The sequence below is a fragment of the Littorina saxatilis genome, linkage group LG12 (assembly GCF_037325665.1).
Source record: "Littorina saxatilis isolate snail1 linkage group LG12, US_GU_Lsax_2.0, whole genome shotgun sequence".
NCBI lineage: Eukaryota > Metazoa > Mollusca > Gastropoda > Littorinimorpha > Littorinidae > Littorina > Littorina saxatilis.
This window is the reverse complement of record NC_090256.1, coordinates 2,937,282-2,949,750: the sequence shown is the minus strand read 5'-3', so window position 1 is coordinate 2,949,750 and position 12,469 is coordinate 2,937,282. Positions and strand designations below refer to the sequence as shown.

Here is a 12,469-nt window from a genome sequence, read left to right as displayed (position 1 = left end):
CTGTCGGGTTTGTATGAGTAAGTGAAAGATGCTTACTCTTGCTTTTAATAATGCAAGCTTGCTGCACGTGCTACTTGTCCACGTGTTTCAGTCACACCCCTCGCTAGGGACTGGTCTAGTAAGGCCACGTGTTTCAGTCACACCCCTCGCTAATTTTGTGACTGGCCTAAAATGTAATTTCTGAACATCGTATACACCATTGAAACGCTCTTCACACAATCACTGCAGGTGATATTCGCCTAGTCAACGGTACCAATATGAAGGAAGGGCGCGTGGAGGTGTACTTCAACGGTCAGTGGGGAACCGTCTGCCAGGACCGCTGGGGCAAACTTGATGCCACCGTTGCTTGCAGGCAGTTAGGACTACCCAGGTCTGATGCTCTGTTGTTTGTGGTTGGGGGGGAGTTGGAATGTGTGTGTGTGGGGGGGGAGGGGGAGGGGACGCATGTGCGTATATTTGTGTGTGTGTGTGTGTGCGTGCGTGCGTGCGTGCGTGCGTGCGTGAGTGCGTGCGTGAGTGCGTGTGTGATGATATATGGGCTTTTTTCAAAAAATGTTGTACTTTCAGACCAAAGAAAATCCAAAAACAAAATGTAATAACTAAAACTTTTATTTGCACATCTTGTTTGTAAATCATTCTTGGACCGTATTCTTCATGTGTGCCCTTTTTACATGCCAACATAATGGAGATTAATTAAATTTTATTAATTTAATTGGGAAAAATGTCATTCCTGTTACCAAGTTTCACTTTTTTTTCAACAATGAAAAGTAATAGTCGGGTCTTTTTTGACTATCATTGTCTTCTCCAAAGTTATTTTAACATTCTAAGGAAGATTTTGATTGAAAAGTTTCACAAAATAATTTTTCATCCACATAAAGAGCTCATAATTCTCAAACACTTGGCATTTGGATGGTCGCCAAACTTAATAAAATGAAGCTAATGTCGTTGCATTCCAAACAGACCCCTCTGTGACTGAAAAGTCACTAAGACAAAGACAATATTCTGTTGTCTGCATTAACTGATCATCCATTCATTTATAATGAATTAATCAATTAGTAGTAACAGGAATGACATACAGTAACAGGAATGACATTTTTAAATGTTATGGCATTGACTCAGTTGAGACTTTCTGTTCATCAGAGTTGTGGCAAAATAATATGTTCAAGGATCATATTAAGCAAATGAAAAATAAATGTATAACTTCTCAACTGCTTCATAATGTCATTTTTCTTTGCGCAGAACAACATTTCTGAAATGATAAGGCTACATACAAAGTTAATTTCTAAGAACGCCAATACACTCGTGGCTGTTAGCAAATAATAACATTAATACAATATTAAAAAAAAAGCATTAAAACTGGAATATTTTTCTATTTTGAATTTATATTTCAAATTCCTGAAAAATATTTCTAACGGTGGCTTTGTCTCTTGTAACTTACTCTTATACACTAATCGCAATAAAAAAAACTAATCACATACATTTAGCTGTGGAACTGTGTGACGCGGCCAGTTATGGTAAAAGCAAGTATATTGCCAGAAAGGTACTTCATTCCCCTACCGTTTGAAACAAAGAGTTTTATTTTTCATCGATTAGTTTTTATGCAGTGTACCGGAGACCTAGGACACCCTCCAAAATCAAATTCGCACAAGCAAGTTTGCAGACACTAAAATACACAAAAAATCAAAATAAACAAGAGTGACCCCGTTTTTGATCTCAAATTGAAGAACAGCTCATTTTCTAACCATACACATTGATTTGGTTCAGCTGTTGTGCCTAGTAGTGTTGTTTTGTCATTTTGAAGAAGATAGGTGTCAGCCTCGTCAGCCTTGTTCAAATATCAATTCACCAGTGTCGCCATCTTGCAAAAAAAAAATCATGGCCTTATTCTGATAATGAAGGTTTTCCATATTACAAAAATACCTACTCACCTTTTCTCCTTTTAACAGCCACCTAGCTTTTGATCTTATCAACATACAGTCAATCTTTTTCTTCCTCAAATTTTCCAACTGGGTATTTAACATTTCAATCTGTAATATAAAGGACTCATAGGTCCCATTATTTTCTAATAACTGTAATGTCATCATTATTTTTTTTAAATATTCATTTCTCTTTTTTTCTTTGTGGAGGCGTAGGCGTAGGCAATTGTCTTTCCTCTAATTTCCATTAATAAGGTTTCAAAAAATAACTGATCTATTCTGAATTGTATTTCATCATTGGGTATTAAATGTATACCATCCATGTTATACACTGGCAGTGCGTAAAACTTCTTCACCTTAATAATTATTTTCTTTAACTCTTTAACATATTCACTATCAAACATCAGCGAGGATTTTCTTTTTGTCATCAGTTGTTTTGGGTTATCATATGCAATGCGTTCAATGCAACTGTGTTGCAATGTCAACACTATATTTTGTATTATTAAACTGTTTTCCACTTTTGTAGTGTGAATACGAAAATATGATTTTTTTCTTTTCTTTTCTTTATATTAATGTATGTGCGTCTATATTAAGTTTCTGTATAAAGGACAGGTTGTAAGATTAGGTTCTGCCTGAAACCTCTATTAATTTGTAATAAACTCCAGTTTCAGTTTCTCTCTCTCCGTCCGTCCCTCCCCCCTCTCTCTCTCTCCCTCTCTCTCTCCCTCTTTCTATCTCTTTCTCTTTCTCTCTATCCCTCTCTCTCTCCCCCTCCCTCTCTCTCTCCCTCTCTATCTCCCTCTCCCTCTTTCTCTCTCTCTCTCTCTCTCTCTCTCTCTCTCTCTCTCTCTCTCTCCCTCTTTCTTTCTCTTTCTCTCGCCCCCTCTCTCATTCCCTCCCTCCCCCCTCTCTCTCTCTCTCCCTCTCTCTCTCCCTCCCTCTTTCTACCTCTTTCTCTCTATCCCTCTCTCCCTCCATGTGTGTGTGTGTATGTGTGGTCAAATCACACGTATTTGAATGTAAGGAACAAAATGTGTGCTACAGACTGTTCATATTTATTTTTGCCACAAATGTCAGTCATTCCTGTTACCAAGATGTCATTCCTGTTGCTTCTCTGATGGTAACAGGAATGACGGTAACAGGAATGACGGACCATCCGTAATAAAATTAATAATTACTCCCTTTCAATGGCATGTATGTGCTTTTTGGTACTAAACACTTTGTTCCACTTATAACTTTCTATTCAATCATTTAAATAGTTTACACATGCAATTTTAGTTGGTTTATGACCGGTAACGGGAATGACTGTGAACACTGACACTACTTACTTCACAGAACTGCCCAAGACTTTACCACCGGAAGAATGAATAGTGAGCAGTGCTCGCCTTCTGTGAAAGTTACACAGGAAATGACATACTTTCAACAGCAGCCTCGAAGTGATACTAGGGAGTGTTCATTTTTTATAGCTGGATTTCCTCTTGGTAACAGGAATGACATGAAAACCAGGGACATGCTAATTTCGGATTTCAAAAAAATTAATAAATAGTAAACTTTTTTTTTTTAATCAATAGTTTGCTACACATGTGATCTTTGTGACTGAAACATTTCTTTTCTACCATTTAAGTTTCCAGAGTCTGCCTTTTTAACACATTCTTGTGGTCAGTAAAAATGAGGTATCTGTCCAGGGACAGCCATTTTTTACCCCCCTACCCCAAAGAAGAAAAGATTTCTCCAACAAAATAATAAAGTATCGGCTTAAAAGTGTTATAAAACAGTTACTGGATTGTATCAAAGCACATAATTAAATTGACAGTGAATAGAGATGTGCAGCAGATTTTCTACATTTTTACAAATCTCTGGGACAGAAATTACAACATTTTTTTTTTTAAAAGGCCCATATGCCGAGTTTTGATCGTAATGAAAAAATCGAATTTGTTTTGTGGTATTGGTGTTTTTATCCTTCAAGCCTCGAAAGGAGTTACAGGATTAAGCTTAATTTAAACTTGAGGGGTCCCACATTAATCTCATCGTACATCCGTCCATCCACACCTCATCCCATCCCGTTCAGGGTTACAAACTGAACTACTCCTACTGTACTTACATGAGTACAGTACTTTTTTTTTTCTTTTTTTTTTCTTATCTCTCTTTTTCTTTCTTCTTTTTTTTTCTTCCCTTATCTCTTTTGAACCTCAGTTACAATATGAGTACAGTACTTGTTTTGGTCTTTTTATCAAACAAAACAAAAGAACAGACAGACTGCTAACGTTCCAAAATTTAAAAAAAAAAGTATTTGAACGTTAAAATGATGACAGAACAAAGCATGACATTCACTCTGACATTAGACTCAGACCATCATTCTCACCATAGCCTGAGTGAGAACAGCAAGGCTCACCAAGCCAAGTCCATCATCTGCATCACAAGTGTTTGTCTGTCTGTCTGTCTGTCTGTCTGTCTGTCTGTCTGTCTGTCCATTATCTGCATCACAAGTGTTTGTCTGTCTGTCTGTCCATTATCTGCATCACAAGTGTTTGTCTGTCTGTCTGTCCATTATCTGCATCACAAGTGTTTGTCTGTCTGTCTGTCTGTCTGTCTGTCCATTATCTGCATCACAAGTGTTTGTCTGTCTGTCTGTCTGTCTGTCTGTCCATTATCTGCATCACAAGTGTCTGTCTGTCTGTCTGTCTGTCTGTCCGCTTTAAAGACCAGTGGGTCAACGTGTCTGTGAATGTAATGCTTTTTTCTGACATAAATTAAACGTTCAAATAAGTAACCCTTCTTGTTATAAAGGATGAAAGTCGCCTGTTCATTGCAATGCGTGTTATTCTCTCAGGTGCCAGGAGACTGATTCCGAATTAATCTCACTTACTCTGTTACACATGTCGTGTACATTTAGAGTGCTTACTTCCCTCTGTTTATCAGATAACCATTCTTGTTTTGTTTCATTCTGTTCTTTGAATAATTCAATTGCTCGTATTTTTCAGCAATAACCCCATCCCCTACAGAGGAACGCGATCTCCTATCAGCCCCTTTGGTCCAGGCGCTGGTCCGATCTGGCTGGACGACCTAATGTGTGCTGGCACAGAGCAGAAGCTTCTCTACTGTCCAGCCAATGCTGGGGGAATCAATAACTGCGACCATAATGAAGACGTGGGAGTCCGCTGCCGATAAGATGATCTAGCTTCTTCTTATTCTTCTTGTTCTTGTTCTTGTTCTTGTTCTTCTTGTTCTTCTTCTTCTTCTTCTTCTTCTTCTTATTTGCTGTAAGATGATCTAAGACTGTGTACTATCTGCCAGCAGGTTTCAAGATTGAATATACATATCAGATGTCATATTTTGGTCCAAAACACAACTAACATTTATGTGTCGATCCAATTGAGTTCGAATTCCTTTTTTCACCCTTTTTTTCAGGTTGAACGCAAACAAACGTGCACTCTTTTGTCGTATATCGGCGAGCCGCCTAAATAACAGTTTTAGTTAACCTCTGACGTCACATTGCACGAAGAAGGGAAATCCGTCTTTATTTATTGATAGCCGTGATGATCTGACGTTTTGTCTTGCTTGTTTGTAAAAGTCACACGTGTCACTGTTTATTTGGTAAACCTGTTTCAAGGTCTTTTTTTAAGATATTCAGTGAGCATAAGAAAGCTCAAATGTAAATTCTGATTTCGGCCGTCATTCAACCTTTCTGTAACCAGTTTTGAAGAATGTGTCACATCCAAACTTCTCTTCTCTGTCATGTTTGAGCGTAGCAGTTGCTATGCCGTCGTTTCGTAAATTTTATTGATATCAGTAAGACTTTGTGTAATCCAAAATCTGCATTTCCCTGTCTTCCTTCGCGCGTTTTTTTCTCCATGTCGCTGATGTTGTTTTATGGCAAAACCTTGTGATATCCAAATATTTGCTTTTATGTCTACCTGCCTTTCCTGTTGTGAAGGAATTCTTCTGTGCCCAAGTTGCCTTGCTCTCGTCTCTACCTGTAAAACAACTTCATACTTGTTGCAAATAAAGGTTGCATTCTCTTTACCACTGTGTGTGTGTGTATGTGTGTGTGTGTGTGTGTGTGTGTGTGTGTGTTTGTGTGTGTGTGTGTGTGTGTGTGTTTGTGTGTGTTTGTTTTATTTTCGTGTTTTTTAAATTGCCCAGTACATTAGTGGGCGTTTAATCAAATAACATTCATACACAAACACACAAACACACTCACAAACACACTCATAAACACACACACACACACACACACACACACACACACACACACACACAGAGTGATTTCGATCGGTCCCCATTTAAACATTCAGTCAAATATGGACAGAATAAAAATTTAAGAAAACAATTCACTGAATTTGAACTATGCAGAAGTCTGACACCCTTGTTACACAAATTTACCCTGAGGCTTTCCCCACGTCACTTTGTGCTAGTGAGGAACGGGATTGCACGCTCAAAAACAGACACATAAACGACCCACAAGACATTAAACCAGACATTAAAAAAAGCAATGAAACATGTACGCCAAATGTACAAGGATTTAATACTGATGTATGAATTAGATGAAAAGAAATGCACGCTCTGGGCCAAAACCTGTGCTGATTCCCAAAGCAATAAAGTAAGAAATGTGAGGTGGCAGAGTGAACGGGTGAGGTGGCAGAGTGAACGGGTGAGGTGGCAGAGTGAACGGGTGAGGTGGCAGAGTGCACGGGTGAGGTGGCAGAGTGAACGGGTGAGGTGGCAGAGTGAACGGGTGAGGTGGCAGAGTGAACGGGTGAGGTGGCATAGTGAACGGGTGAGGTGGCAGAGTGAACGGGTGAGGTGGGGGGGGGGGGGGATGTGGGTCGGGCAGTTGATTGGAGGCGTGGGATGGATAGGGTAGGGGTTGACCTGGGGGCTGTATATTTATACGAAAAGCCAAATTGCTGCACGGTGTAGCCAACATAAAAAAGTCGCGTAAGGCGAAAATACAATATTTAGTCAAGTAGCTGTCGAACTCACAGAATGAAACTGAACGCAATGCCATTTTACTCGTAGCATCGTCAGGCCACCGCTCATGGCAAAGGCAGTGAAATTGACAAGAAGAGCGGGGTAGTAGTTGCGCTAAGAAGGATAGCACGCTTTTCTGTACCTCTCTTTGTTTTAACTTTCTGAGCGTGTTTTTAATCCAAACATATCATATCTATATGTTTTTGGAATCAGGAACCGACAAGGAATAAGATGAAAGTGTTTTTAAATTGATTTGGACAATTTAATTTTGATAATAATTTTTATATATTTAATTTTCAGAGCTTGTTTTTAATCCGAATATAACATATTTATATGTTTTTGGAATCAGCAAATGATGGAGAATAAGATAAACGTAAATTTGGATCGTTTTATAAATTTTTTTTTTTTTTTTACAATTTTCAGATTTTTAATGACCAAAGTCATTAATTAATTTTTAAGCCACCAAGCTGAAATGCAATACCGAAGTCCGGGCTTCGTCGAAGATTACTTGACCAAAATTTCAACCAATTTGGTTGAAAAATGAGGGCGTGACAGTGCCGCCTCAACTTTCACGAAAAGCCGGATATGACGTCATCAAAGACATTTATCAAAAAAATGAAAAAAAACGTTCGGGGATTTCATACCCAGGAACTCTCATGTCAAATTTCATAAAGATCGGTCCAATAGTTTAGTCTGAATCGCTCTACACACACACACAGACACACACACACACACACACACACACACACACACACACACACACACGCACACACACACGCACACACGCACATACACCACGACCCTCGTTTCGATTCCCCCTCGATGTTAAAATATTTAGTCAAAACTTTACTAAATATAAAAAGGAAGAATGTAACAATGTAGAGCATGCAGTATGACATATGGAGATTGAAAGAATGATAATCGGCTCACGCTTAAACGCCGCTGGCCGAGAAACTGATCGTAACAGTTGATTTACTGAATCCTTAGCGGGCACACTATAGATACGAGATTTTGAGAATATATATATGTGTGTGTGTGTGTGTGTGTGTGTGTGTGTGTGTGTGTGTGTGTGTGTGTGTGTGTGTGTGGGTGTGTGTGTGTGTGTGTGTGGGTGGGTGGTGTGTGTGTATGTGTGTGTGTGTGTGTGCGTGCGCGTGTTGTGTGTGTGTGTGTGTGTGTGTGTGTGTGTGTGTGTGTGTGTTACCTTTGCTTCTGGTGTAACCGTGTGCCGAAACACTACGATCACCTCGGGAAGCGAAGTGCAATCAAACAGGTTTGAAATGTTAGGGCTAATTTCTTAGCCCTATAAAAACTGTTATGCAAACCCGAAGGTTTCCATGAACATACAGACAATCGGAAACTACCACACCCTATCACAAACAGATTTCCACAAACCACGGGTGTTGACTTTAAAGGCCAACAACTCGGGTGCAGAGTCTGCTGTGAAAGGAGCGGTAGCCTCCCCTGTCACAATCGCCCCCGTTTGAAATGAACTTCGTCCCGAAGTTCCGAACCGGGAGACCACTGTCCATCCCAAGTTCGCAGAATGGGAACAGCACGAACATGTTCAGTGGTCATATTATGCCATCACCTGAACATATCATGCCGAGTCCCATCCCTGCTCGCAAGCGCCAGATGTAACCGTGTGCCGAAACACTACGATCACCTCGGGAAGCGAAGTGCAATCAAACAGGTTTGAAATGTTAGGGCTAATTTCTTAGCCCTATAAAAACTGTTATGCAAACCCGAAGGTTTCCATGAACATACAGACAATCGGAAACTACCACACCCTATCACAAACAGATTTCCACAAACCACGGGTGTTGACTTTAAAGGCCAACAACTCGGGTGCAGAGTCTGCTGTGAAAGGAGCGGTAGCCTCCCCTGTCACACTGGTATTCTGCAACATTTACAAAACTCAGGTCATTCTGTTTTCTCTTTGTGTTTAAATTTCTAGAGGCAAAAATGTAGAGCTTTAATACGCCACATTTATTAAGTTGAGGGAGGTCGCTTAGTCATGGTATTATTCATATGTTTTAGTTGTTGACATTCCAAATAATGCTGTAGCTGTAAAAACTTGTTTTAAACTTGTTTATTTTGTTTTTATGATAGAATTAATCCTACATGATATGTCTCAAAAGAAGTTTTACGATTTATCAAACTTGAAACTTGTGAGACTGACATGCCATGACATACAGACGGGGTGAAAGACAAAGACAGGCAAAGAACAAGTCGCGTAAGGCGAAATTACTACATTTAGTCAAGCTGTGGAACTCACAGAATGAAACTGAACGTAGTCCGCCGCTAGTGCAAAAGGCAGTGAAAGTGAGAGCCTGTTTGGCGCGGTGACGGTTGCGCTGTGCTTCACAGCACGCTTTACTGTAGGGCCTACCTCTCTTCGTTTTAACTTTCTGAGCGTGTTTTTAATCCAAACATATCATATCTATGTTTTTGGAATCAGGAAAGGACAAGGAATAAGATGAAATAGTTTTTAAAACGATTTGGAAAATTTAATTTTAATCATAATTTTTATATTTTTAGTTTTCAGAGCTTGGTTTTAATCCGAATATAACATATTTATATGTTTTTGGAATCAGAACATGATGAAGAATAAGATAAAAGTAATTTTGGGTCGTTTTATAAAAAAAAAAAATTTTAATTACAATTTTCAGATTTTTAATGACCAAAGTCATTAATTAATTTGTAAGCCACCAAGCTGAAATGCAATACCGAAGTCCGGCCTTTGTCGAAGATTGCTTGGCCAAAATTTCAATCAATTTGATTGAAAATGAGGGTGTGACAGTGCTAGTGCCGCCTCAACTTTTACAAAAAGCCGGATATGACGTCATCAAAAGTATTTATCAAAAAAAGAAAAAAACGTCCAGGGATATCATTCCCAGGAACTCTCATGTCAAATTTCATAAAGATCGGTCCAGTAGTTTGGTCTGAATCGCTCTACACACACACACGCACAGACAGACACACACACACACGCACACACACACACACACACACACACACACACACACACACACACACACACACACACATACACCACGACCCTCGTCTCGATTCCCCCTCCATGTTAAAACATTTAGTCAAAACTTGACTAAATGTAAAAACACAGAAAGAGAATTGAATTGAATTGAATTGAACTTTATTTTTCGAGGGTAACAGAATAAGCAATGTAAACGTCCTTTATTTCATCCGGCCCTCGCCCATTGAGGGTAACTCGATTAATAACAAGAAGAAATAGAACAAATTAAATATTACATTAGAAGATAAACACTGGAAATTAGCTAACGAATGCTCGACAGAAACCCGTCTTCGTCTATTGCATTGGAAAATTCTACACAATATATATCCCACCAATATTTTGCTACATAAGATGGGAATTCGTCAAACAAATCTTTGTCAGTATTGTAACGAAACCGACTTCATCGAGCACTTTTTCTGGCAGTGTAGAGCAGTGCAACCCATATGGCAGGAATGTCAAGGGTACATATTTAAATATACAGGCACAAATATAAAGTTAAGCTGCGAAGAGGCTCTTTTGGGGTATTTCACACGTGATATCCCCAGAGAGAAAACCTTCATAATTAATCACCTTATATTGATATCGAAAATGTGCATAAGCCAGTTTAAGTACGGAAATCCAAAAACTAACATGAAGGTCTTATTTCAGAACCAAGCTCGACTTCGAAATCTCTTGTAAAATTGAACTGTGTATAAGAATATAGATAAATAGTAGTATAGTGCTATTAATGTAAAGTTATTTATATATGCGCAGTATGATGCTGTGCTGAAAACTAGTACTGTAATTGGTAATTTGTAAATTCTCGCCTTTTGTCCGTCGAGCGTTGGATTAATTAACTTGTTATGTATTGTCCCGCTGAAAATGGTATTATTTAACAGAAATATGGAAACAACAACAACAACACACACACACACACACACACGCACACACACACACACACACACACACACACACGCACACACACACACACACACACACACACACACACACGCACATACACGCAAACAAACGCACAAACTACTAGACATAGCAAAGGTGAATGAAACAGCTGTACAATAGAGTAACTGTAATGAAGAGAAGAAAAAAAAGAAAAAAAAATTGTCCATCATATGAATACATGTCCAGGCTAGGTATTAAGGATAAGCGGAAAGAATTAGAAAAAAAAGACCCATGAAGAAGGATGCTCCCCGCCCGCCCCCCCCCCCCCCCAAAAAAAAAAATTTAAATAAAAAAAGGGTTGCAGCAGCCTGCATGCAACTGAGGTAAAAAAAAAGAAAAAGAAATAGAAGTTAAGTTAGCTACAACACAATTTACATAATTAACATATCCAACAAACCCTTTCGCTGCCAATCAAAACTTGGCTTATGTGCATTCCTGATTGCCAGGGAATTTTGGAGTTCGGGGTGTAATAATTCACACACAAATTCTAGCTCCAAACTGGCAGTAGGTAGGTAAGTAATACCTATGTTTTTTTTAATGATCTTTCGCATGCATACAAAACCGAAAGAGATGCATCAAAATGATGCATTTCCGGTCTTTCCGTAAGAAATGCCTGAGCACGGAAAAACTTGAAATGACATTTTGACGAATATAAACAGATTGGTTAGATAAAACAAAAATAAACGTACAACATACCGTTCTTTCTCCTTTTCCGCTCCCACTCTCTGGAATCAACTTCCCCACCCCATCCGTCACTGTAAAACCTCTTCCACTTTCAAAAAGTCCCTTAAAACCCACCTTTTCAAGTCTGCTTACAATACCCGAAGCACACGCCTGCCTCGTGATATGTTTTTATCTGCCAGCATTCCAATAAACTCACTAGTTAAATATTTTTCTTGGGTAGTCTCACATTATTAACACTATAATATTTACTACTGTTGTTTGTAAAATATTTTTTAAACGCTTACTTAATTTTTTTTATGTATTTAAATATTTGTTGAATTTATTGTGTGTGTGTGTGTGTGTGTGTGTGTGTGTGTGTGTGTGTGTGTGTGTGTGTGTGTGTGTATGTATGTGTGTGTGTTTGTGTGTGTGTATATGTGTGTGTGTGCGTGTGTGCGTGTGTGTGTGTGTGTGTGTGTGTGTGTGTGTGTGTGTGTGTGTAAGTGTGTATGTGTGTATGTGTGCTTGTGTGAGGTTGGGTGTGTGTCAAAATGTGTTGTGCAATATGGCATGAAAATCTGTTTAGATTTGTTGTTAAAAATTACAGCTTTGTATACCATGTTTATTATCTTTTATGAAGTAATTATAGTTAAATAGTCTTTTATGTTTTTTATTTGTTCGACCTTCTTAGTGTAACCGAGTGCCAATTTACTTTACCCTTTCTCACCGAGCACAAACACTCAAAGCAACTGACACAAGTTATATTACCAGGTTCTTTTATTATTCCATAAGATGAAAAGGGGAATGTGTGGGATAACGGGGGTTTACTTTCAAATACAAAACTTTCAATGTATTACAACAGGACTAAACAACTCCAAAAACAACGCTCTCAATTCTTCACTCTAAAACTATATTCTAAATTCTCCCTCTAAAGCTACACTTT

At 38.7% G+C, this 12,469-nt stretch overlaps 1 protein-coding gene across 1 annotated transcript in view; it reads left to right on the top strand.

Annotated features, from left to right (window-relative positions):
• The window catches only part of LOC138981059 (soluble scavenger receptor cysteine-rich domain-containing protein SSC5D-like), an 11,343-nt gene extending 5,404 nt beyond the window's left edge, over positions 1 to 5,939 (top strand). Inside the window, exons 4-5 of the mRNA XM_070353862.1 lie at positions 229 to 370; positions 4,898 to 5,939. Of these exons, the coding sequence (XP_070209963.1) occupies positions 229 to 370; positions 4,898 to 5,084 (329 nt within the window). The 3' untranslated portion in view covers positions 5,085 to 5,939. The remainder of the gene's footprint in view (positions 1 to 228; positions 371 to 4,897) is intronic.
• The last annotated feature ends 6,530 nt before the right edge of the window (positions 5,940 to 12,469 follow it).